Source organism: Sceloporus undulatus, chromosome 8 (genome assembly GCF_019175285.1).
Source record: "Sceloporus undulatus isolate JIND9_A2432 ecotype Alabama chromosome 8, SceUnd_v1.1, whole genome shotgun sequence".
Taxonomy (NCBI): Eukaryota; Metazoa; Chordata; class Lepidosauria; order Squamata; family Phrynosomatidae; genus Sceloporus; species Sceloporus undulatus.
The window spans coordinates 1,995,299-2,022,797 of NC_056529.1; the positions used below are offsets into that span (position 1 = coordinate 1,995,299).

The 27,499-nt window shown below is 43.7% G+C and overlaps 1 protein-coding gene across 2 annotated transcripts in view; it reads left to right on the forward strand.

The window, feature by feature from the left end:
* Window positions 1-27,499, forward strand: part of GARRE1 (granule associated Rac and RHOG effector 1) — a 51,466-nt gene that overhangs the window by 15,607 nt on the left and 8,360 nt on the right. For both annotated transcript variants that reach the window (XM_042437567.1, XM_042437566.1), the window contains exons 2-10: window positions 14,370-15,691; window positions 20,543-20,749; window positions 21,800-21,940; window positions 22,266-22,361; window positions 22,501-22,662; window positions 23,586-23,744; window positions 25,518-25,615; window positions 25,747-25,872; window positions 26,462-27,471. In XM_042437567.1, coding sequence (XP_042293501.1) covers window positions 15,209-15,691; window positions 20,543-20,749; window positions 21,800-21,940; window positions 22,266-22,361; window positions 22,501-22,662; window positions 23,586-23,744; window positions 25,518-25,615; window positions 25,747-25,872; window positions 26,462-27,471 — 2,482 coding nt within the window. In that variant the 5' untranslated portion in view covers window positions 14,370-15,208. The remainder of the gene's footprint in view (window positions 1-14,369; window positions 15,692-20,542; window positions 20,750-21,799; window positions 21,941-22,265; window positions 22,362-22,500; window positions 22,663-23,585; window positions 23,745-25,517; window positions 25,616-25,746; window positions 25,873-26,461; window positions 27,472-27,499) is intronic.

The following is a 27,499-nucleotide window of genomic DNA, read 5'->3' on the forward strand; positions in this document are numbered from 1 at the left end:
ATTATTATTATTATTATTATTATTATTATTATTATTATTATTATTATTATTATATTCTGCCCTTCTCCCCGGACTGGGACTTAGGGCAGCTTACAAACATTAAAAACAATACAGTTAAAAACATACAAAACTAGTACATAAAACATACAGAAATAGTACATGGAAGCATTATTGCTGCAGTGCAGATGCCGCCTTGATTATCATGAACTCCTCCTTGGCATGATCTTGCAGCTTCTGACCCTGGTCCTGAAAAGTATGTGTTTTTTCACATGTTCACAACTTGCTATTATACAATTAGTTGAATATATAGTTTCACTTTTTAAAAAAACATGAGTTGCAACAGATCTTTTAGCACACACTGTGAATTATTTGAACTTCAAATGTGTGTATTATCTAGTGACTCTTTGGCCTTTTTGGTTAGTCTTGTTTTAAAAACATTTTTGGGCTGACTGTCGCATGGGGCCAGAGAGGAATGTTTCTCAACCGAGGTGACCCTTCAGTTTGTGTTTTTGTTTTTAGCCATTCTCCTATAGAACGGACTGTGTGCCCTGACTCATGTTCTTGAGTAACCTGGAGCTAAATAATCTGTTGACTTTCCTTCAAGTGATGCAGATGTGCTTTGTGGTATTTTGGGCAGATGCTCTCACCTGGCAATAGTCTGGCAAACCTGTCCTTCTGACACATGGATGCACTGGCTTTATAGCCAGGGCTGGCACTGCAGCATACTTTCAGGTGGGTCTTTACCGAATCTGATAATGGCAGAGAGCCCTGACCCCCAACTTGCCATTTCATAGAAGAATGGAGTCCAAATTAGCCCTTGTGGTGTGGCAATGCTGCTAAATATACATATGTTGCATATGTCTTGGCTCCTCTGAAAGAGTTAATGTAAGACAAAATAATGTATTTATTAAATACATTACAAATGAAAGGTTCTCCCCTTTCTCTGAATTCTGCCTCCCTCATTCCTAGTGGAAATATTGCCCTGGAAGGTTTAGTTTAATATATATTGAGGTACCCAAGAGCCTTTGAATTCTCATGCTATTCAGGCAGGAGGAATTTCTCTTCCTAAAACAACTGACAAAACACCATGAAGCACTAGCAGCACAAGTCTCTAAATCACTTTTCACGGTTGCTGAAAGTTTGGGCTCTGTATCGAAGTGACAAAAATAGAAGTCTCTGAATTTTTCCTGGCTGATGTATTGCCTCATCTTGGTCCCTGATACACTTCTAACCAAGTCCCTTTCTGAGAGGCAAACTGCGTTGGTATGTGAAAATCTTTTTTTAAAAGCCAGGATTCCTAACAAGAGGATTTAAAGATAGCTAGTTTGTTTGGTGTTTTGGAAGAGCGCTCTCAATAAAAACATGGTTTTAATGCTGCTAGCCCACCTGGTCTAGTTGCAATTCATTTCTATTTGGTCTGATGGTGAAGAATGAGGAGAAACAATAATTCGGAGCCGAAAGCATTCTGGGGAAAATGGGATGCTGTTGGCACTCTTCTTCGACTGCCGCTTCAGACCAAACAGGCTTTGCAGGTTTTGGGAACAATGCAGAAATTTGACAAAACTGGAAAGTGACGTATGTACATTTTACAAGTAGCGATCATTCTTCAACTACTTTTAAAGAAATGACACCTTTCTGCAGCTGAAGATTAAAAAGAAGCCTAGCATTTGGCCTGTTCGGGTTCAAAGAACGCTGTTCAGAAATGTCACTTAAACAGGTAGGTTTTGTTAGAAAGATGGTTCATTGTAACCGAAAACAGCCTAGTATTCTAAGTGATATCCATCTTAACTTGATCTGTATTGTGTGTTCCAACATAATCATTACTGAATCAAAGGCTTTTTCTCAGTCACCTTCAGGGTAGTAATACAGAAGAGTCCTGTAGTAATGGACAAAGCCCCTCTCTAGGGATCAGGTCCCTCTCTTCCCAATCCGTCTGTCTCCTGTTTTTCAGGAAACAAGAAGTCCTCTCTTGTGGACAAAATTTCTCACTTTCTCATTCTCGAATCAGACTTGACTCACTTTCTGGCTGGAATCCTGTTAGTGACATGCACACATGTGTATGTCTCTTTTTTGGATGCAATGCAAGGTGCTATTCTCTGGTTTGTTGCACAGTGTCCAAAGCTCCCACAACTGTCAGTCCCCAGGACCCAAACTGTCAATCCTCAGTTTACTAGTGAGGAGGGGAGAGCAGGAAGACAGATCCTCTGATGTAGCTCCCAGGGAAAAGCATATAGTAGGGTGCACTTAGCCTTAGGAGCGTACTTCTGTTTTCTCCCCACTTTGACCTGAGATAAGCCAGTTCCTCAGAGTCTGAATTGCAGCCTCACTCTCTCTAGTCATTTTTTAAAATATGTTTTTATTGATTTTATTCCATTAAAACAATTTACTTGCTTCAACATACTTTGTATTCTTTACATTCCATATAGGCACACTCTCTAGTAATGCAGAAGCACTGAAAATCCTTTGTACCTAGATCTCTTATATTTGCTTTTCTTTGGATGCCAAAGCTGTTTCTGTAGATGCTCAACTAAAGCTTTAAATTACTGCAGTGCTAGAAATCTGGGGATTGAAGGAAAATTTCATGGAAGAGGCAGAATTCTTGTTGAGGAGAGGAATGGTCTCATTCTCCCCGCATCCAGCTACATCTTGATTAAGCGCCTTTTTGATAGCCAACAAAATACCTGCAGCAGATAGGATTAAGGTGGTATTTTGCCCAGGTCCATCATGTCTCTTTACTAAGTCTTTCAGGCCCTAGGGTTTTCCTTTACTCCTCCTATTTTTTGCTCTAGTATAAATCATCCCTGAGAAAGGTCTGGCATACTTAAGTGTTAGGTTGTCCCTGTAGTATAAAGTCATTTTAGACCAAGGTTTTTCATAAATCATCCTGTCTCTTGTTCCTTTAGAACTCTACCAAGAAGAGAGTGTTAAGCCATGGCAGAAATGCACAGAGCTCCTGGGAGCAAGCGTCAGAAGGAATAACCATCCAAGATAGTCGTTTTGGGGAGCTGCTGCTTTGGGAAGGGTGATGGGCATGCTCTTTGGCACATCTGTAGCAGTCTACACACTTGTGAGATGTTGTCATAGGGACGCTTGAGCCCTTGAAATTACAACTTGGGGCATTGGAAAGGTGCTGCAGACACTTGCTAACATGTTTTTCTGGGAATAGTTCCTTTCTGAGAAAAACTGCTTATGTGTCCCAGCATTTGAAGATGTCCTCCTGTATCTTCCAGATCTATTTTGATTATTTCACTTTTAAAACTTGATTCTAAACAAGAGGAAGGAGGCTGCCTGGCCGCCTCTATGCTTCACAGGTGACAGGCTTTGGGAGATGGCTACCTGCACCGTTTCCATGTTCATTTAGGACTGCGGTGACTAAGACTGCATCTAGCACTCCCAAGTGTTGGTCGCGCTATAGAAAGACATTACAGAATTGGAACATTTATTTTTGACTGCTTTGCTAATGTTTCCCCAAAACAGAATTTCCACTTCTCGGGACGGCTGTAAAACTGGCAGCCAGTGTTTTAATCAAGTTGGCGAATACAACCCTGAAAGCCATTTCCTGGTCATTCACCACTAGTTTAGACCTCAGCTGAGATGTTTTTGTTCTCATGTGCCTTGCTCAACTACACTTACTTGCAACAAACCCAATTAGCCATTTTGCTGTCCATTGGATTCTGTCAAAGCTTTCCTCCATCCCTTTCTGTTTTAAACATGCTAAATAATTTGGTGTTGTCAGAAAACGTAGCCACCTCACTGTCCTCCTCGTATCTTCGCTTAGCTCTATATCAACACTATTTTAAAAAATGCTTTGTGTCACGTTATCCAAAGCTGACATTCAGCAAACCAGTCTGTCATTTCCTGGATCCATCCAAGGTAGCTTTTTAAAAATGTATTGCCGGCTCCCCAGACATCTGGCATACAGACAATCCGGGGCAATTTTGGGGATGTGTTACTAAATTTTGTAAGTCATCAAATTTTCATCTTATTTCTTGACTTGCCATTGCATGGATCTGTTCATTTTTAATTTGCGAGGAGGAGGTTGCTGCTTTGTTTCCTCCTCTTCTTCTTGTCCCAGACAAAGGTTTTTCCGGCGGTCCAGATTTCTTCCTGAAATGAAGGCTTGAAGGTGAGAGAAGAAAGCCCTTGCTTTTGCTCTTGAACATAGTGGTCTTTCTATTAGAGAATAACCTGAGTGGAAAGGGATGTTTGGGTGCAGTCATAAGAGTTTGTGATTCATTGTCTGTCTTGTCTTTGAGGAATGGTGACATACGTGACCCGCTCTGTTTTGAAAAGAGTTTATTTTTGATTTTGTGGTTTTAAAAAGATTTTGAGCTGGTCAAGTGAAACCTTCTGCCTTACAGATGTTGTTGGATATAAAGTACAGTCAAACCACTAAAGGATTCATGTTTTTTGATTCTTTGTTTGGTAAAAAGAATGATGCATTTTTGTGGCGAAGGTCTGGCATGGCAGAGTAGATCTTTAGACAACATATGACAAGATTTGCAGGAATACACAGTATTTTTCCTTTAAAGAATGAGCAAGAAAAAACCTATTTTCCGCTTTAGTTCTTGAAATGGCCTAGATGTTATTCTTGCGCGTGATCTAAAGTAACCAAGATTCGGTGCAGTTTCACTAGCTAAGTTTAGGCTTCATTGAAATCAGTGGGATCCAAGCCATGATAACTTGCAGTGTTATTTTCAATGCAACTTGAGTTAAATTATCCCATTATATTTCAGCACTGCTGCATTGCTGTCTGGTCGTTTCTCTTCTAATATACTTGAGGAATATTTTTAGCAATAGAGGTGGATTCCATTAGAAGATTGAAAGATAAAAACACTTTGTGGTTTTCTCAGATTGGAGATTACAATGGGGAGCTTCAGTTTGTTTCATTTTGCACTTGCATGTTGTTGGTTTGGAATCGATAGTTTGGGGAAACATGTTGAGTTGCTCTCATTTTATGAGATGTATGAACCTTTCCCTATTTCCTCCTGATATTTCTGCCTTTGGGACCACCTTTCCAGATTTTCTGTTGGAGAAGTAATATGCAGGAATGCATCCACTTCATTAACTGAGGAATCCCTAGATATGAGAAATGTATTCTTTTGAAAATGCTAGCACAGCATTGTCTCTTTTCCAAATGGCACCAAGTTGTGACACGGGCTGGAAGAGAGAAGTATGCATGTGCAAATGTGTATAGCCTGCCATATGTTCCCTCACTGGACATTTCATATTAAAAAGCTGCACATATTCTGACCCTGTGAAGCGAGAAAACCAAGTCTTGATGACTGATAGGAAAAAATGGATACCAAGTCATCCAACATTTGCCAGTGTCCCAGCAAAGGCATTATGTGTGAGCAATATAGAAGTATGACTGTAGGACTCTCCCATCTTTCCCTCCAGGATTGTTTCCCCTTCTAGTTGTTTGAGATGGATCCATTCTCATTAACACGCCAGGAAGGAAGCATGATTCAGATTGACAGCTTCCAAATCTTAAGGCAGCAAAATTTTGCATGAACAGAGAAAGTGGAATTAACCTTTTTTAAACAATGGGTTGATTGCTTCCATAATTCAAAACAAAAGAGAAATCTAGTTCTCTCCTTCCACAGCTGGGGCAGCGGCCGTTGTGGCGAGGCCCTTGTCATTTTTGGAAGTGGCAGACTACATCTGGTGCCTTTGAATGTTCCTGAGCTCAGTCCCTGGCATTTGCACTCCTGTTTCAAACTTTGGCCAGTAGATATGGACAGTTAGTGAGCTGGATGGAATAGTGGCTTCACTTCATATAAAGTGGCTTCTTTGTTCTTGCCGTGTTTATACTGGACATAATGGTCTGTTCCATTCCCAGTGCTTGCAGCTAACCTGGTTATAGAGCTGGAAATACTGAGTGGCCGGAAAAGGCATTTCAACACCCAACAGGCTCATGTTGTTCCTCCTTCCTTTTGTTCATCTGGCAGCGGACCCATTTCCCCATCGACTGCTTTGCTGGTGAATCCCTAAGCAGATGGTCAACCTTCTTCCTAAAGTGAAGGGCATGAAGAAGAAAAAGCATCTCAGAGGGACAAATGTACCGTTTCCTTGTTTTCACTGAAGGGATGAAGTCAGCATTACAGCCTTGTTCAAAACACTTTTCAACCAATCCGCTTTCCATTGCACGAATCCCTTCTTCTCTCCCTCAAAGGATAGTTATGATCACTGCGTATCAATCCCTTCAGTGCCTTCTTTACCTCTCCCCTAGAAGAAACACACCGACAACTTCTGTGTGCTTTTGCGTTGTTGACCGAAGGTGTGCATTAAGAGAGCGGTATCAGATCTATGTTTCCCCATGCCATACTCCTCCGGTTAATTCTCAAACTGAGAAATAGATATTGAACGTGCCAGTAGTACATGTTTATCTTGTTTGTACAAACAGCTAATACATACTAATGCAGGGATTGGAGAAGGGAAGAGGTCTATATATACCCTATTTCCCCCCTTTAAAAAAGAGTAATTTTTGGACACAAAAATGACCCATGCAGCCTCCAAACTCTTTGGGGGGATGCTGTTGCCCATTTTGAGCCAATTTCGCCTCCAGGCATGTTTTAGGCCCATGGAGGCCCTTGCTCCCCCAAATCAGAAGGGTCCAGATTTAGTCTTTTCTAGTGACCAGTTGAGTCCCATGTTGCTCAGTCCTCATCCAAGAAGATAGGGTCTCTGTTTGGAGGCTAAAGCAGCCCTCTTTATCCTTTGATGCATGACCCTTTCTCTTTAACCCTTGTCTCTTGACGATTCCAGCATCCTTGCTGATAATCTCTATGACTTGCATCGTCTCCCCTTTCTCTGATCTCATCCTCTTCTTTGGGCACTTTCTCCATCTTGTCATCATCCTCCCTGTCTCCAGCTTGTCTGCTTTGGATTTCTCTTTCTCTCTCTTATCACTCTTTCCTTCCTATATTCCACTCTCCCCTTTCTCTGCCTTTTGTTTTGCATGGTCTGCAGTTTATTTATGCAGTTGTGCTTCCCCACCCACAAAAGTCTCTTCATCTATCCCAGTGGTCCCCAAACTGTCCTCTTTAAGGGATTTTGGACTTCAGTTCCCAGAATCCCAGACTATTGGCCAACATGGCTGAGGCTTCTGAGAGCTGAAGTCCAAAATCTGTTGAAGGGCACAGTTTGGGGACCACTGATGTTCTACCCAATATTTAGTCTCTATGCTTACCTTAACTTTTCTGTACTCTACTTTTTCACCATGAATTTAAACTCCTTTTTGCAGTGAGGCCTGGCTGACCTGTATTCATGTCCTGAGCAACTGAGTGTCTCTGCAAGAGGACAAAAGAAATGCCTGATCATCATCCTGGGACTCTTTCTCCACCCTCCTGGCTCTGTATATCCTTGACCATGGCCTCCTGCATCACTCCAGTTCTTACCAACTTCAGACATCTGAGGACTGCTTTAAATAACAGGTCTTCTCTACCTAAATTTGGAACACCTTAAGGACTAATGCTTACAATGAAGATGTAATCTTTTGTGGACTTGAGTCCACACCATCAAATGAATGAATTGTTGGCAAATACATATGGATGTCAAGAAAATGTAGAATAAGCACAACGGCCAGCAGTAATTGATAAAAAGCATCCTAGTAGGAGTCCTGAATTCATCCTCACAGTTTGATAGAAAACCATTGCTCTGTTCAAGTTGGTAGTTGTACAAATTGTCCAGGTTTGAAGCAGTGTTGTGCTGGAGCTGAATGTGAGACAAATGTGCGCACCACAGACGGCGTTCCCTTTGCGGAAAGTGTCTTCGGCTGTGTCAAAAGCCCAGTTTGTATCTCCAGCCTTAGTTTCTCTAACCAAATCAAAGCGAGGGGTGGTTATTCCAGGATAATGGATCACGTAAACAAGATCAAGGCTTCAGCCATAGCAGTAGAGGGATGGAACAATGCCTGTATTGTAGCTGAGAGGGGAGAGAGAGAGAGAGAGGGAGAGAGAGGAAAGCCTGTTGTGCAACGACCTTTCAAAGCCAATGGAAATGTAGAGTTTTAATACCAAAAGGTACTTTAATAAGGTACATTGTGTTCCAGAAATATGTCTGAAAGACTGGCAATGTTATCCTAAGCATATCTATCCTGAAGGAGGAGGGAGGCTTTATTAGGTCTGTTTTTCATCTGTGTAAAGAAGTTGCCAAAACCCTAAGAAAGATGAACCGTGGGGCCAAACTATGCATGGCCCGTTATTATCTCTTTGGCAACCATTGAGTAGAGGACCTGGGATTCTGATCAGAGGAGTGATGCCAAGGGAAGGAGGTGTGCGATCTATACAGGAATACAGGTGTAACAACTGTTTTCCATCTTCCTTCCTTCCTTCCTTCCTTGTGAGGAGAGAGATTTTGGGGAAAAGCAATGTCCCAAGGCTACAGTTCCATCTAAAGTGGACCCCAGGAAAGGACCCTTGCTTTAAGAGGCAGGGAAAACATTAAAACAACGAAGCTTAAGATGTCCTTGCAGAGTCTGGCGAACACACAGCCCAGGATAGGCAGGGATTCCTAACAATCCAGTGTGAGAGGCTGCTGGGCTTCAGAGTGTCTCCCCAGCGGTAGCTATTCTGGGACCTTCCTGTCCAGATTGAACATGGGGAGTCCCCCCCCCCTTTCCTGCTGTTCCCTTCTTCTGGGTCATTTTTTTCCTCTTTAAAAAGCCGTAAATGTAAGCACAAGAGCCATATGCAATAAAATATTTAAGCATGGGTGTAGGGTATGGATTGTACTGATCCAGAATATGGACCTGTGGGGAAAATTCAAAGTAGACCCAGTTGTGACTGAAAGTGCATCAGTGTAACTGAAGCCTCCCGGCTCAGTGTCTCCACATCCCTGGTTGGCAACTAATTTTAGATGGAGGCAGTATTTTGAATTGGACAACAGCTGAAGGGCCGACAACATTGTCTCTTCCCAGTGCTGCTCTCAGCACGGTTGAGGATACAGGCCCAGGAATGCCTCACCTTCCTCTCCTACGAAGGAAAGATGCAGCCCTCCTTTTGTTTTGCTTACAATCACTCATTTCAAGAAAATAATGTCTATCCCACCCTTTGCCCCATAAAAATGTTGTTAGACTTTATTCTCCCACCTCATACACTTCAGCTGAGACAGAACGCATGAGATGCAACCCCTTACGATATGTCATTTCTCTGGAAGACCAGATAGCATGCTACCTTTTCTTCAGTTCCTTGGCAGGAGCAACTGAATAATTGGATCCTAATGGTCCTCACATCAGAACATCTGCATGTGTACAGTCCCCATTCTTCTTCATGTAAACCCTGGCATGTTAGGCAAAAGGTCTTCGCCTTTTTCCCCCCTTGCCTGCTAGTCTGGAATGTGTCCTTCTCTCTCCCCTCATTTCCCTGCGTTAGAGACCACCCTGGCATTTCAGTTCTTCAAGAGGACCCCATTTGGGGGATAGCTCAGCAAGGGACCAGTCCAGTCGATGGAGCCAGTTGTGGTCATTCACACCATTTCTTAAAACTTTTATTTCATTTATAGTCTACCTTTCTTCTTCTTTTGCTGGTGCAGGAAATAAGATGTGAGGCTCCCTGACAAACTCATTTTCTATTATGGATGGAAGATATTGTACCCGCCCTTATTGCCAGGATGGCCAGGGTGGGAACCTCTCAGCACATTCAACACCATACTCCCTCTTTTACTTGCTCTGTTGTGCTATTCGAGAGAGAGAGAGAGAGAGAGAGAGAGAGAGAGAGGGAAAGGCAGAAAACCAAAGACAACTCCAGACTTGGGCTCAAATATCCTGAGACTGGGAGGAACTTACTTCCACAGTTGCTTTCCTCCAGATTACAGTTCAGGGCCACCAGAGCCCTATCTGGCAGAGGAAGAAGCACCTTGCCCAAAGATACCTTCCATCCATCCACAGTAGAAAATGAAATGAGATTGGTAAGGCCATTGGTTTTACTCCAGATCCCTTCCTGCAACAGTCCAGTCCATTAATATGGGGTTGGTCCTTATTATAACAAATCCACTGCCGTTGCAGTATGGCTTTGCTTTCAGACTGGGCTGGAGAAAGTAAATAAGGAAACAGGGGATTGGATGTGGTGTCTGCTAGTGGATAATAGGAAATCACTGGCTTCCAGTTGCACATCACTTGTCTCTGTGGGTTGTAGAATCCCCCTCAACATCCCCTCCCAAAAAGGACTCCTTTGTTGAAGGTGTTGCTCATATGTGGATCTTCTGTCCATGCAAGAGAATTGTTTTGTGACTCTGCCCTAAGCTGGTATTTGTCAAGCTGTGCTTGATGAATGTGTGCTCTTGACACAAGTTCATCATTTTCTGGAGTCCTGGCACCTGACTCCTTTGGAAGCTGAGTTTAGCTTTGATTGCCCTCCCTTACAAAACATTAGCAGAACTGGCCCTTTTTCTGCCTCCCCCCTTTCTTTCTTTCTGGCCCCAAATCGGGTTCATAACCTACACCCCTAAAAGGAGCAAAAAAGAGTCTGCTTCTTTTTAGAATTGGAATTGTTGGGTGTATATATCTCTGTGCCAATTATGTCAGTGAACCCTTCCAAAATCTTTTGGGCACCAGCTCAATCCCTTGTTCTCTTGATGATGCTAAAGTATGCCGATTCTTTGGGGGCTTGTGCCTTGTGTTTTGAATATGTGTATGCAAGTGATTTTTGAACATGGGAGGCATTTTTGTTCCATTCTGCTGGGGGAGAGACACCAAATATCACCAAAAAACCCTGTACTTCCCCAAGACGTTTTCAAAGTTTGACTTCTATTGCCAGACGCTTGAGATTCTCTCCGCATGAGTTAGGACTGAAGCTCCCCACACACTGAGGGCATAATAGAGTGCTTTGAGAGAGTCTGGTGTTCTTTTGAGAGCCTGGCTCAGCCTGCTGAAAAGATGGAATGTTTTCACCTCGGTTTCTCACAAATTCCCATGTTTTTGCTGATCCAACGAAGCCCTTGGTCTTTCCAGATACATTCTTGGTGGGTGAGAAGAGGAGGGGGCTTGGACCAACAATGAAACAAGATTCTACTCCTTGGTTTTCTCTCTGTCTCTTCCCATTCTGAATTTTGCAGGGGAAAAAGCATCCTGAAGAATTGAACACTGTGTAAAGAGCAAGGCGATGCTCCCCATGTCTTGTTCTGTACAAAGAATGAATGAATGCAGAGAAAGAAATTCAGGGAAAGACTTGACAGTGGACAGCCAATATATGTTTTTGCTCATTATTTTGGGGGAGAGGGTTTAGAAAAAGATTGAGAAGAAGAGACCCTTTCCCCTGTTCCAGAGTGGGAGGTTTGAAAAATGCAAGCTGTTAGAAAAGCAGAGCACTCTGTCTTTCTGCAAGTATACATAAGGACTTCATGAAGACTGTCAGTAAATAGTTAAAGGAAGCATAGAGCTCTGAGTGTCATTGTGTTCTCTTTGGTGGTACAGTCAGTTCACAGTTCCCCATACATACATACATTAAAAGAAGTGAAGACAGGCACATTCTTACTCCCACCTTCTGTAAAGTCTAGCTTCCACACAGCTAGCATTGACAAAAAAAAAAAAGGGGGGGGGGCGCTAGAAAACCCAAAACCTATTTGTTGGTAAACAATTGGATTATGGAATATTTCCAATAGAGATTGGGAGAGCTTTGCATTAACAAAGAAACCTTTGAACTTTAAATCGTTTGGTTTTGCTTTAAAAATTACTTCGATTTGCTGAATCATATAGGACTGTTTAGGGAGATCAGTGTGAAAATGAGGTTTAACGGCATCCCTTTTTAAAAAGATGGGTTTAACACTGCTTCTTAGGTATCCGTCCGCAAACTGCAGTTCCCTTACCTCGAGTTGGTCTCTCTCCCCTTCATTGCTCGGGGGGGGGGAGAGGAAATTATATAGTACTAGCCTACCTGGCAGGGTTGTTGTAAGCAATAAAGTCCTTAAGTCCCTTTGAGTTCTTGACATGTGCTTCATCAGTGATAGCATTACGGTTTACTAAATTTAGACTGGAGAACAGTCTTGTGCCGTCTCATAAGAATCTCAACACTGTGTTATTACTAGAGTAATTTTAAAACAGGCTGCTGAAATCTGGGTTGACAAGACTCAGTGGTGGCAATGGTTGCTAAAGTGCCTCTGTGTTTTTTTTTGGTTGTGTGTGTGTGTGTGTGTGTGTGTGTGTGTGTGTGTGTGTGAAGGGTTGGTGGTCTCTCTTGATGGCACTTTGATGTTGTATGTTTTTACCTTTTCTCCAGAGAGCCAGTGCAGTGCAGCAGCTTGAGAATTACGGGAGACCCAGGCTAGAATTCCTCGCTCAGCCTCACAAAGGCCCTGGGCAAGCCCCACTCTCTCAGCCTCAGAGGAAGGCAAGGGCAGTCAACCCCCTCTGAAGAAATCTAGACACAAAACCCCTATGATAGGTCTCCCTTTGGGTCACCATAAGTCGGAAATGACTTGAAGACACACACACAGCAGCAGGAAACTGCTGTTCTCCACCCTGAAAACTGTGGCTGCTGGACAGTCTGAAAGTGCAATATATAAATAAAGATTGAGATCCAGTCCTTGCAACTCTAACACTGGCTGGGGAGGGATTTATTCCCCAAACAGATTGGGATTTGGCCCAAGCTAATCCCTAGCAGGAATCAAATGAGAACCTGACTCTCCTCTTGCACAGCCCTCATTTATTTTGGCGAGTGTGTGGGGAAAGGAAAAATGACACTCCTTGTCTTCCTTCCAAAGCCTGCTTTCCCTTCCGCACTGTTTTCTGTCCTGTCTAGGGATCTGAGACAGGGATACCTGTGTTTTGCTTTGGGATGGATGTTGGTGGTGGCTTTGAAAGCAGACTGGTTGGCAGGTGGTTCTTCATAACCTGTGGGTGATGGGAAGCAGTTCTTTGCTCTCACATTGAACTCTTAGGGCCTCTGGCCCTCTCCTGTGACACTGAAGTCCCTTGCACATCCCCAAAGGAAGAATAGGGGCTTGGGGCAAGTCCTGATGGCCCTTGAGAAGAGGGAGAACTACTCCCACCCCACCATGATTGTAAAGTAGCTCTCCATATTGGACCTGGTGGGCTTGGAAACTCTGCACTCCTCCCACCCCAATCTTTCTAAAAATGTAATACAGCCCTGATTCTCAGAATAGCTGCAGACAATCTTCCCTTGTCTCCTGAACGGGCAGCAGTTTATGAAGGATAGGATGTCTGTAGTGCAATGAGTGAAGGAGAGGGATAAAGGATTGTGTTAAGAGGGGTCCGGATACTGATAGAAATGCTTGAGTTGGTGTCCAAGCATCCTAGAACTCATGGACTCTTAACTGGGAAATGCCTCCAGGGGTCCTCTGGTCTTAACCTCCTGTAAGTGCAAGAATCCAGAGCTCAGGCATCCCTTACAATAGCCATCTAACCCATGTTTAAAAACCAATGAAGGAGCATTCATCACCCTCTGAGGGAGTCTGTTCCACTGTTGAACAGCTGTTATCTTCTTAATGTGGCCTCTTTATGATGCTTCCTTAGAATCATAGAGTTGGAAGAGATCACAAGGACCATCCAGCCCAACCCCATTCTGCCATGCAGGAAATCTCAGTCAAAGCATCCCCATTGACAGTCTCTGCTTAAAGACCTCCAAAGAAGGAGACTCCACAATAATCTCCGAGGAAGGAGTGTGTTCCACTGTCGAACAGCCCTCACTGTCAGGAAGTTTCTCCTAAGGTTGAGGTGGAATCTCTTTTCCTGTAGTTTGCATCCATTGCTCCATTGGGTCCTGTTCTCTGGAGCAGCAGAAAACAAGTTTGCTCCCTCCTCAATATGGCATCCCTTCAAATATTTAAACAGGGCTCTCATATCACCTCTTAACCTTCCAGCAGAGTTGTTACTGATAATTGCTTTTCTACCCAGACATGACTGAGATGCATCTGGTCTTCCTTAAAGTTAGTTGTTGTGTGCCTTCAGGTTGTTTCTCAGGCTTGCCATTGCCTTCCTCTGAGGATGAGAGAGTGTGACTTGGCCAAGGTCACCCAGTAGTTTTTCATGGCTGAACAGGAATTTGAACCCTGGTCTCCAGAAGTCATGGTCCATAGCTCAAACCACTACACCACAATTGCTCAAAAGTAAAAATATATAGAAATATAATAAGGTTTAGTTAGACTAAAATATTCAACCAGATTTAAGTACATAAAAATGTTGAATATCTGAGCTGCAGAAGAGCTTGTCATAATGTTGAGATAAGGATAATATTAGGTTTGCTTCACTGTGCTGCTGTACTCTCTCCCTCTCTCTCTCTCACACATTTTAAAAAGATTCAGATACATTTATAGCAAGTTACTTCCATATATATCTGGCAAGAGAAGTAGAGGTAAGGGCTTACAATAAAATAGTTCATAACTATAATCTTTTGTCATTTCTTCCCCTCCAGGATATGACCCAGAGGCCTTACAAATCTATTTCTGCATCCTTCTGATTCTTCAAGCAAGGAAAGCTCACTCCAAAAGCACCACTTACTAACGTTGAAAAGGAAACTACCTCAATGCAGAGAAATAACAACGGAAAGGCTTGCAATAAGACAAAAGAAAACACTCCTGAATAATGTGTAGTTGCAAAGTCTTCAGGACAGAAATTTGGGGTTTGGTTTTTTCTTTCAGTATTAAGATTGGAATAATTGGATTTGACTCAGGGGTTCTGTCAAACCGACAAGCTGTTTGATGTGAAGGCTTCTTGGCTCCCCAACGAAAAACCTGCTTTGCGGTAACAATCACTGTAGAGCAGCGGCTTTGCTCTTCCTTCTCCTAATGCTATGTGAAGAGGTTCATCATAGAACTTTTTAACGTTTCTTTGGCATACATTAATGTTAACATCAGGTGTAACCAACGCATGGACAGGAAAAGTGTGGCAGAGAGGGTTTCTTGCCCCCCTGCTTTGAAACCATGTCCCAGGCTCACTCCATAGGATGCTAAGCACGAAACTGACAGTGGTTTTTTAAAGTGATCACAGCTTGCTTTTGCGATTCTAATTTGTAATTGCAGCCGTGCTGCATTTGAACACTGAATAGCAGAGTCAGCAGACCTGCTGCCTATCTCACTGCTGATACAAATTACCTACCTTTTTTGTTTCGTTTTCAAAATGCCTCCTATGAGAATTATGTGCACAGCCCTCTACTACTGCTAGCATAGGTAGACTCCCCCCCGCCAACCCCCAAGAAAGCAGCTCATGAGAACAGATAGGTAATTCAAAGAACCATTGGTCAAGAACTTCCCTATGTATTGCTGCAGCGCACAAGAAAGCAAAATGGACTACAAGCGGCGCTTTTTGCTTGGCGGGTCCAAGCAAAAAGTGCAGCAACACCAGCAGTATCAAGTGCCGGAGCTGGGCAAGGCCCTGAATGCGCCTTTGGCATCTCCAGCCGCAACGTCCCCGTTGGTTTCCCCGGCGGCTGCTGGCGGCTGCAACCAGGCCACCCCCATCGCAGACATCCAGCAGGGCATCTCCAAATACCTGGATGCACTCAACGTGTTTTGCCGTGCGAGCGCTTTCCTCACAGACCTTTTCAGCAGCGTATTTCGGAACTCGCACTATTCCAAGGCAGCTATGCAACTGAAGGACGTGCAGGAACATGTCATGGAAGCAGCAAGTCGACTCACAGCAGCAATAAAACCAGAAATAGCAAAAATGCTCATGGAACTGAGCGCCGGAGCAGCGAACTTTAAAGATCAAAAGGAGTTCAGCCTACAGGACATTGAGGTGAGTTCCCACCCACTGTTCACTTCTAGGGTTTTTTTGTCCATCTACTTGAATTGACTGGTATTTGCAAGATCTGTAGAAAAGGTTTCGCATATTCACTGGGTCACAATCTGAGTTAAGATGGAGTGTTCAAAGCCGAGGTGTGTGTCTTCATCAGACTTTCATGGCCTCTGTTTAAGACTCTGAAGTCTTAAAAGCCTTCAGAAGGTAAGATTGGTACAATATTACAGTATATCACCTTGCATCTGAGGAAGTAGACCAGATCTACAAAAGCTTATACTACAACTTCTTCTGCACAGTTAGTCTCAAAGGTGCTGCAAGATCCCTTCGCATACCGATATCTCACCTAACTGATAATAGGTACAGCAGAAGACAAATGGCCCTTTAAGAATAATTAATTTCCCTGGCATCTGAAACACTAACAGAGTTATTGTGGAATAACTTCACATAGCATAGAAATCTACAAGTATACCTCAGTTAACAAAGTAGATGTGCTCCTGGGCATTAGTTCTTAAACAGAAAATTTGGTGCCAGAGGCAGAAATAACACAGAAGGAAGAAGTATAGGCTTCTGCACCCCTGTTCATCCCTGCTCACCCCTTTTTCTAGGACCATCTTCTCAGAATGGTTGGGGGAAGCAACTAAAGAAAGGACTTTCACCCATGACTCTTGTGCCTAAATTGTATGATACTCTTCCCAAGAGGTCACACTTGGCACAAAAGCTGCTTTCATTTAGACATCAGACAAATGTCTTAATGTGTGTCCAAACCCCTTAAATTTACTGATTGCTCTAGTAACTATGGTTGCATTCAGTTTCTTTCTCCACTGGATCTACAGAATTTAATGGTAGTGATGGATGGTACAATAATATTCTCAAAAGCAATGTTGTCATCCTATTCACTTGTTGAGTTTAGCTTGGTAACGCTCTTGACTGCAGCCTTCCTTAACCTGGTTCTCTTCAGAGAGTTTTGGACTCCAGCTCTCAGCATTGCTGAGCCTTGGTTATTCCAGCTGGGACTATGGCAGGTGAGATCAAAACTTCTGGAGGATGCCATGTTGGGAAAGGCTTCTTTCAGCTGTTGATGTTCATTTGTTCCAGCGTAATCTTTTCAGGGCACTTGGTGGGAAAGGGAGGCTGAGGGTACGACTGGAAAGATACCGTTGCTGGGATTTTTGAAAGAATACAGTCTTTGTGGACTCTGGACTATTAAACCCATTACTACTTTGTTCTGGGGCTTGTCCCTCATGTCGTTTCATCTTTTAGTCACATACCTTGTTCCAGCCAAGGGGTTCATGTTCAGCCTGTCACTGATACTGCCTGCAACTTTCTGCACATGGTCATCCTCTCCAGGCACATGTTGCAGCAGGAGTCCTCTGCGTTTCTGTAACTGGTGTGTTTTTGTAAAAAGATTTAGTATTTAAGAGATTTTAAAGACAGCAAACTAGCTGAAGTTCTCCCATGCAGCTGGCTCTGCTGGCTCCATCTTCCCAGGGTGTGTGTGTGTTTATCTATTATGGCAGTCTGCCTTCAGGCATTTCTCGCGTAAGTCAAAATGACAGGTGTCACTTTATTTTTGTTGCATAGCTGCAGTTGTTTGTGTCCCATGTGTTACCTTGCTGTCTGCACTGGATGCACACAAACAGTCGCTTATAGGACATTCTTTCAGCCTAATGCTAAATATACGCAAAGGTTTTCCCAACTCAGGGTGGGGTGAATGCGGTTGAGTCAAGATCTCAGTCATTCTGTACCTGCGGATAATTCTGTAGAATCTGCTTCCTTGTGTTACAAGCCATCATGGTTAGTGACAGTAAAGCTGTTTAAAGATATTGGTTTGTTTTTACTTATTTGAATATGTTCTATGTTTCCCACATATATAGGACACAAGGCAGCTCACAGTAAAATAGTACAAATATATAAAACATATGAAAGGTTCAGGCTGTCTGAAAGACCGTAACTCCCTGTATGAGCCCTATTCAAGTTTAAGGATCTCTGGGGAAGTAAAACATAGCACCTGTCTGGCTGAAAGGCTGAAAGTCTCTGCCTCCTGTCTTAAAAACAACAAGCCTCTCTGGGCAGGAGGTTCCAGAACCTGGGAAGAGCCACCCAAATTCTCCCTTGTGCTCCAGTTTGGAGAAGGTAAGACTCAGCAAGAGTCTCTTCCTTTGTTACAGATATTTCACACACCTTTTGTGCAAATCTAGGATCACCTCTCGTGTTGTGGGCGAGGGTGACAGAAAGGATGGTTCTGAGGCTAAGCTATTCTTTTTGCAAGTCCAAAAAAGCAAACCTTGATTTTGCCATTTTATGTAAGGGACACTATTATACTGTGCCATTGTATATCAATGGGACTTGAGCATCCACAAATGGTGATATCCAACTAAAACTAAACCCCAGTGGATACCAAGGGCCCACTGTATTTCTGTGCTATCTTTAGAAATGCGTTTTCTGCAGTTTTTGGATCGTGGCTTGCAGTCTCATGCAAAGATAGCTATAAAAGAAACTCCTGCTATTTGCCTTGGCCAGCCTCTCCTAAAGAAAGGAGTTTTCCTTTTCTTTGTGTCGCAGCGCACTCTCAAGTCTCATTTGTCCGAACCTTTTCACCAACCCTTTCCCTGTAGTTTGAGAGAAGCGGACCTCAAGTCTGAATAAACAGAGTTCTATAAGAATCCAGAAGAGTTCTGTTGTTTTCCATCAGAATGTCTTTGAAGGGTGCTGCTGTTGCGAGTCTTCATGCGCTATTTAAACATACGTCTTAAAATAAGGAAACTGCATTTTGAGAGGCCAGTCAGCATACCTAAACTGTTAAGTTTAAACTTTGTACAAATAAGGGAAATGATTTAATCGTAAAGGAATGTGAGAGGGAGACTAGATGGAATCGGCTGGGATGGCGGTGGGGAACATTGCTAGCAGCGGTTCTCTTTTAAGCACATTTAGGTGTTGCTCTTCTTAACAAACTGTTGCTGATAAATTAATTTAGGGAGAGAGAATGAGGATGTATTCTAACCATAAGACAGTTGGAAAGACGCCACACACCCTTCTGCGATTTGTGACACTTGTTAACATGCTGCATGTGTTCCACAAATGGGGTGAGCATGTGTACTTTGTGCCATTTCTGTTGTCACAGGATCCCCAGAACACTACATTTTGGAAAACAGATATTGGAAATCTCTCCTGAGCAAACCCTTGTACAGATCCCATAGATGTTAGAATCATAGAATCGTAGAGTTGGAAGAGACCGCTAGGGCCATCCAATCCAACCCCATTCTGCCATGCAGGAAATCTAAATCAAACCATCCCCGACAGACGGCCATCCAGTCTCTGTTTGAAGACCTCCAAAGAAGGAGACTCCACCACAATCTCCATTGAGGGAGTGTGTTCCACTGTCAAACAGCCCTTACTGTCAGGAAGTTCCTCCTAATGTTGAGGTGGAATCTTGTTTGCTGCAGTTTGCATCCATTGCTCCGCGTTCTATTCTCTGGAGCAACAGAAAACAAGCTCTCTCTCTCCTCAATATGAGACCCATTACATGGCTCTATCATATCACCTCTTAACCTTCTCTTCTCCAGGCTTAACATCCCCAGTTCCCTTAGTCGTTCCTCATAGGGATTCATGGTTTCCAGACCCCTCACCATTTTAGTCGTCCTCCTTTGGACATGCTTCAGTTTCTCAATGTCCTTCTTGAATTGTGGTGCCCAGAACTGGACACAGTATTCCAGGTGGGGCCTGACCAGAGCAGAATAGAGTGTAGAGATCCCATTGGCTAAGCAAGATTTAGAGTCTGGGTATTTAGTCTTGGGGGGTGGCATGGATGACAAAATGCTAACACAAATGAAAAGGTGCTAACACAAATGAAAAGGTCTTAAAACACACAAATACATGCATGTATCCTATAGAGCAATCATCTGATTTTTAAAATCCTTAAGACAACGCCTGAGGTTTTATCAATAAAATCTGATTGCCGCCATCATCATCATCAATCATCTTTATTTATATCCTACCTACTTAGTGGCTTTAGGTGGTAGTCTGATGCAACCGTAGAGTACAGCCGAAATGCCACTGATCCTTTTCGTAGAAAAATGGTCCCCAGCTTTGAATCCTGGCACACACATCACACACAATGAATTTTTGGCAAGGGTTGGGGTGAATGGTTTGTGGGAGTGAAGCATCCAACTTACTACACATTTCCAAAAGGTGATCCCTTAAGTGTAATAGAAAGGGCACAGAAACATAGTATAAAACAGCAAGTGCTGTATTTTGTCACTCATAATCCATTGAAATTTAAGTCAGGAATTCTCAGTCTGGTCTTTGGTTGTGGCACCAAAATCATGGCCAAAGCATTTTCCTGACAACTCTGTGGAGCTGAGCTTCATATTTGCAGACTAAGTCCTTGGAGGCTTGACAGCAACCACCATGGAAGGAATCCATAATGGAGATGTCTGAGGACTCTTGGTCCTCACAGTTTAGGTGACTCCAGTACACTAAAACTGCGTAAATGTTATTGCTTTGCTTTGAAACAGTGCCTAATAATTTGCTGTCTACTGTTCTCTCTGTCCAAACATTGGAGGCCAAAGGTATATTTTTTTGCAGCTTGGAATGGGTTGGAAGTGTGTTCTTTGAGAGCCCTCATGCAGTATCACAGAGCTTAATGGGGGAGTTGTCTGTTTTGTATTTGTTTGTTTATTTCAGGATGAAAACTTGAGAGTGATAAATCACATACTGTACCTTGAGGGCAATTAAGAGTTTCCATATGTATGAAGATCCACCTCCAGACATCAGAATGCACATCTAAAGAACTGAATGTGAGAAATCACGTAACCCTGACCTACAGTTGTTTTTCTTTTCATTTTGTAGGTACTTGGGCGATGTTTCTTGACAGTGATGCAGGTTCATTTTCAGTTTTTATCCCAAGCTCTGCAGAAGGTCCAGCCAGTGGCTCATTCATGTTTTACTGAAGCTGTAGCACAGGAAAGAAAGAACTCTAGTGTGGCAGAGACCTCCAGCCCCAGCCCCACGACTGAGCTGGAAGAAGCACTGCGGTCGTGGAGAGGAGCAGCTGAGGTAAGGGTTTCACGGCTGGATCGCTGGCTCACGGTAATGAGCTAAACCCAGTTTCTAATTCCAGCTACAGTAGAGCCACTGAACCGGCACAAACCTGCTAAGTCAACACTTGGGGAAGTTTCACTGGGTTAATGCATCTACTTTAGCTGGGACTTGCATTTGGATGGAGGCCCACATCTGCAACCGGATGCCTCTAGAAATCCCTTGCAGGGGGAAGCAGGGTAGACATGTTAGTTTGTCACAGCAAAACCCACAACGGAGTGCAATAGCACCTCAAGAACTAACAGGCTTTGTTTGGCACCAGTTTGTGTCCATTGCTGTTCAGTTCATCGACTGCGTGTTTGCCTGAGTTACAGATATTTATGTACTTGTTAGCATGGGAGGGGGAAAACAGAAATGAAATGATGATTAGCTTACGACTTGTCAGAGAATCTTAAGAGTTGGAGGGGACCCCAAGGGCCATGCAGTCCACCTCCTTTCCATGAAGGAATGCATGGCTAAACCACTCCTGAGAGATGGCCACCCAATCTTGGTTTAAAGACCTCCAAAGAAGGAGAGTCCGTCAACCTTCAAGGGCAGCTCTACTGTTTGTTTAACAAACAGAAGCCGGGTAGTAACAAGGACATCTCAGCTGAGAGCAGCAACAGGACCAGTGTCACCTGGTAAGCTGTGTGCTGAATAGACAGAGATGATATTGTAAACCATTTTGTATTTTTTGTAATAGGTTGAAGGGGACATACAGTGATCCCCTACTTTGCACAAATCTCCCCTTCCCCTTTAGTGACAGTTAAGCATTATTGCACAAGCGCAGACAGTAACCTTGAAGGTTTGGAGCTGAAAAGCTACAGCCACTGTCAAAGGTTTCTACTGCCTTTTTTTTCTTGTTAAAGAAATAGCTAACGTACAACTGTGATACATAAATTGGGAGGTTTAATTTTCACTAAATGGTCCAACTCGACGGAGCTTCATAGTTGTCTCTGTCACTTTTGAGCCACTGTGATTTTAGTCCCATCTGTTATCTTCTTTGTGCTTTGTGCATTGTGTTTGAAGGCCACGTCGCGACTGCGAGAGAGAGGCTGTGATGGCTGCTTGGCTGGAATTGAGGTCCAGCAACTCTTCTGCTCCCAGAGTGTGGCAATTCCTGAGCATCAGCTCAAAGAACTGAACTTGAAAATAGACAGTGCTTTGCAGGTTAGTTCCCACTTTTGGCACTCTGTTTTTCTTTATTTCTCTGCTTGGATGGGGATAAGCTCAAAGTGATAAAGCTTTAGTAGTGTCAGAAAACTAAGATGAGCTGCTGAAGATATTTGTCTAGCTTGAGTTCCCACAGCAGAGCCTATTTTTGGTATCTACTTGCCCTTCCAAATGAAGGTGAGGTGTGGCTGGGGAGTAGAGGAGGGCTAATTGTCCTCTTCTTTGAGATTCTCAGGGCTAGGTGAGGTAAGCAGTATGTAGCGTTTCTTGCTTTTCAGCTGTGTGATGTGATTGCACTTTTGTTTTGTTTTTTAAAAAACAGGCATATAAAGCTGCATTGGAAAGTTTGGGTCACTGTGAATATGCAATGAAAGCTGGCTTCCACTTGAACCCAAAGGCGATTGAAGCAAGTTTGCAGGTATGTTTTTCACACACACACCCAAACAATCTCCCCTTTTTACTCCCAGTGAACTTATTTGTATCATTCAGCCACAACTGACCTGTTTGCTGCTGGGCCGCTCCCTGACATGTGTTGCTCTGGCCTTCTGTCCCTTCAGGGCTGTTGCAGTGATGCTGAAGCCCAGCAGACCGGACGGAGACAGACACCTTCTCAGCCTATCCAGTGTGAGCTCCCCACTGTTCCCATCCAGATAGGGCCCCACTTCTTGAAAGGAATTTCCTTCAACGAGTCTGCAGCCGATAACCTGAAGCTAAAAACGGTAAGGGCCATAATTGCCGCTTATGTTGTCAAACCCGGCAGTGTTTTTTGCAAAGTATCTGAGAACGCTGGTAAAAACTTTTAAGGTACAGAACAGAATGTTTAAAATAATTTGCCACCTATGAAAGGAGAAGTGTTGAATTGTCTGCACAAATATGGTACAAGGCACTCTGGGATGGGAGGAATAGCTTGGACAATTGCCTATATTCCAGCACCTAAGCTGTGTCTCAAAGAGTGCTTTGGTTCTGAAGACATTGCTCTCTGCAAGCCAGACACTTGGAAGCAGGTGAGGTTGGGTTGGCAGACATCTGATATCAACCAAACTTTATCTCACACTTTCTGTCTTTCTCTTTTTGCCACAACTGCAGCTACCTTCATTTCTGCTAGTCTAGTTATGCTGCCAAAAGCAAGTGTGATGTAGTAGTTTGAGCATTGGACTAGGACTCTGGGAGACCAGGGTTCAAACCCCCGTATGGCCATGGAAACTCACTGGGTGACCTTGGGCAAGTCACACTTTCTCAGACTCCGAGGCAATGGTATCAAACCTCCGCTGAAGAAATCATGCCTTTAGGTCACCATAAGTCAGAAATAACTTAGGCACACAACAGAGCCAAGGGCATTCCACCTTAGGTTTTACTATGATGCTATGCACAGTTGCACATAGTGCCAGACTGCAGTTGGAACCAGGGCTCTAATGACTCTGAAAGCATCAAGCATCTGGGTACATGATAACCATACTTGGTGCAGGCCATCATAGCTTGAGTAATATTGATTTAAGTGATATCCATGGTCTTCAATAGAAGGAAGCAACTGACTTGTTTCTTTGTAAGGAGAGACAGTGTGCTTGTAGTGGAGAGAGTCAAGCATAGATGGTTAGTTACCTTCTCCATAAGTATCCTTTTTTCCTTCTTAATTTATTGGCAGCACACTATGATACAGCTGATTAAAGAAGCTGGGTGCCATAACGGAGTGATGCCAAGGGACGACTCCCCTGTGACAGAAGTACTGAACCAGGTTTGCCCTTCGACGTGGCGGGGAGCCTGCAAGACAGCGGTGCAATTGCTCTTTGGACAAGCTGGCCTGGTGAGTAGCCATGGACTCACAAATATGTGGAGAGGATTAGAAAGAAAGGCAGAAAGGCTGCCCTGGTTTGGAAGAAAGCAGTAAGAAACAAGCATTGGTAGCATAAGGAGGAGCGGAGGAGCACTGTCCTAAAATTTGTTAGATGCGGTGGCTGTTCCCTTGTTATGGAACTGCCTTCCCCAGGAGGTCTGGTTGCTTCTCTCCCGGTTGTTTTCCTGCCGGCAGGTAAAAGCCTTTTTATTTAAGGAAGTGTTTGGTTTTTAGTGTCTTGTGGAAGGTAAGGCTTTTAATGGAGTGGGAGTGTAGTGCTTTTATTTTACTGTGTTTTAAGTGGTTTTTAATGCTTTTAACTTGTTCTTAACTTGTGTTATTGAAATAGATATTTAGTTTGTGTTTTAACTATTAAGTTTTTAATTTATATTGTGCTTTTAAAATATTGCCCGATGCCTTGGATCGCATGCTTGCTGGCAGAAAAGTGGGATATAAATTAAATAATAAATAGACATTAAGAGTCATTGTAGGTGGAATCTAGAATCAAGGAGGGGAGAAATGGTGATTTTAGCACAGGAAGCACAAGGCCTGAGAAGAGAGGTGTTCCTAGAGCTGCAAATCTAACACACACACACACACCCCTGCCATCTAGCACATCCTCTGAGTTGGTTGGGGGTGGGGGTACCGATGACATCCAGATCCGCTGTTTACATAGCCTTCTGAGTGGGGCGCCTTGGAGGAAACATCTGTAAAGCAAGAACAATAGCCACCGAGAGTCACTTCCCAGGCTGGGTGTGTGAAACCTTCATTGGCTGTAGTTTCAGCAGAGTTCAGGTCAATGAAACATGAGCTAGCAATGTGCATTTGTGTGCATTGAAAATACCTTTGGCACAAACCTTTGCATTCTGCACTCCCAGAATGGTACATTGGATTTCAGGAACTTGGAAATCTCAAGCTTCACTGGATACAAAGGAAGTCCTTAAAACATGTGTGTAGTGTGGAACAGTTTCCTCTAGCACACAAGATGGTGGTTTCTGGACTCGGCATTGCACTCTTTGTGTGTGGGCTCAACACTTCTTACCTGCCCTAACAGACCCACTGTACCCATAGAGTTGCTTGTTTTTTCAATTCCAGCTCAAATTTGCAGCACCTGAAGGCTCCAGCTGAAATGTAGCACAAGCTTCCTTTCAAGATTTGTCAGCTTTTGTAGTTGTTCAGATGCTGGGAGACAGTAAGTAGGACTCAGAAGGCTAAATAGGAACAGCCTCCATGTTGTCATCTCATGGAAACTGCCTATACTGCAGCCACATTTTAAGGATTTCCTTAGTATCCAGAGAAGCCTGAGGTTTTTAAGTTCTCTCTTCTTAACGTAAAAAAAGTCAGCCATTGTTCAAAACTAGAAGTGGACGCTTCTCATGGTTGGGGTTAGGGGGCTATTTTTGGCAGTTCATGCTGACCCCAGAGGCCTACAGAACCTTCCGCAGTTGCCGACTTCTGATTTAAGCTATCTTCCTTGAATAGAGCCTGATATTTTTCAACTGCTGCCTTTGGCAATTATTAGAGTAAAGAGGAAGCAATTCATGAACTTCCATACACATCATAATGGAAAATTTCTTGGGCCTAGATGCCTGGGGGTTAAACACAATAGGTCAGTGTCCAGCTTCTGCCAGCCAGTGTTTTGATAGTCACTAGTCTGAGGTACAATATACTCTTCTAGATTTGAAACAAAAACAAAATGTGATTTCAAAATGCCAGATTCAGACTGTTTTTGTTCATGATCAGGTGGTTGTGGATACAGCACAGATTGAAAACAAAGAAGCCTATGCACCTCAAATCAGTTTAGAAGGCTCCAGAATCGTGGTTCAAGTCCCATCAACTTGGTAATTATGATTTACTGCTTTAAGAAATCCAGGCAAGCCTTTTCTCTTTTTTAAAGAGGATATGTTAGCTATTGGGCAAATCAGTAACGTTTGAAAACATGGAGATATGTTAATAAGAATGTTTTTTTAAGGTGCTTGAAAGAAGATCCTGCAACCATGTCTTTGCTGCAGAGAAGCCTGGATCCAGAGAAGACTTTGGGGCTAGTAGATGTGCTTTATACTGCAGTGTTTGACCTAAATCGATGGAAGGAAGGAAGGTGGGTGTTGCCTGATCCCAAGGCCTGTGAGAGAGTTGCTCTAAAGTGTTGCTACTCGGTTGTGGTTACACTGAAGAGTAAAGAGTGGAGTTCTCTTCTTCCCTCTTTTCAAGGAAAGAAGGCAGGTCAGGGAATTGGGCAACTGATTTCATTACTTGGAAATTGGTTGGGCCAGATTGCCAAATTATTTATAAACACCTAGTGAAAAACTAGGTCAGTCAGATATGAATATGTTAAAATCAGTTATGTGCCAACTACCTTCATTTGGTACTTTGATATGGTAATAGGTTTGGTAGACAGGTGCCATGACTGTAGAAACACATATTGACTTCTGGAGACTTTGATCCTAGCTCTGCGTGTATTTGACAAGGATGCCCCCAGTACACAACCAAAAGTCATGGACTGGGAAGAGGCAGTGGTAGAATGTAAATTATGCACACAATACTGAGGGGTAGAATCAGAATTCAAAACTGGCACGTAATGGGTTAATGTATGCACTAAATTAGGTGCGTAGGTGTCTGTTTTGTAGGAGGGAGGGATTTGGGGGAGGGCTTGACCTGAGATAAAGATTTCATTTTGTTCCAAACAGAGAGCAAGCATTGCCTTGCATTCAGATCCAACTCCAGCGTGAGATTTGTGACTTCGGGGGCCACATTGACTTACCACCTGGAAATGGAAACAAGCCGACTGGTGGCCTGCAAAAGACTTTCTCAAAGCTGACTTCACGATTTACAAAGAAAACTTCCTGCGTAGCTTCCAACAGCGGGAGTTACACCATTCCTAGCACACCTTCCAAAACCCTTTTTATAGCTAACAACTCAGAGGATAAAGCAAAAATGCCCAGCAATGCAGATGCCCGGCTGCAGAGCATTTTGACCATTGGTAACTTCCCCAGGGCAGTTGAGTCCTCATCCCAGGCGCCGCAGAGCTCCAGCAGCCAGGTTGTCAACGGGTTTCTTCTCGACAGGCGTGATGGCGGCAAAGCAGAAAATGGCAAGGATGCCAAAGGCATGAAGCTGCCAACCGACCAAGAAATGCAAGAGGTGATTGATTTCCTCTCCGGTTTCAATATGGGCAAGTCCCAGCAGGCCTCTCCGCTGGTGAAGAGAAGGAACTCGGTTGCCTCGTCTTCGGCGGTGGCAGAACAGAAGCTGGTGGCTGTGCAGCAGCAGCCGCAGTCTTCCTCTCACACCCCTTTGCACCATCTTCAGCAAGGGCTGTCCCAGCAGCAGACGCCCCAGAAAGGCCCCCCACAGCAGCAGTACTATCAGCATTTGCTTCAGCCCATTGGGACCCAACAGCAGCCACAACCGCCACCGCAGCGTCCTCCGGGCAAATGGCCAGCCGGTCCTAGTCAGCCGTCGGCCCAAACCGTCGGCCCGGGATTGTCTCATATGCCTCAGTGGAGCGGCCATGCCTTTTCGGACCTGAGTTCTGACCTGTACAGCTTGGGCCTGGTGAACAGTTACATGGACAATGTGATGTCGGAGATGTTGGGGCAGAAACCTCAGGGGATGAGGAATAACACCTGGCCCAATCGTGACCAAAGTGATGGGATCTTTGGGATGTTGGGAGACTTTCTGCCCTTTGACCCTGCAGGTGAGTGTGTGTGTAAACTAGGGCTGTT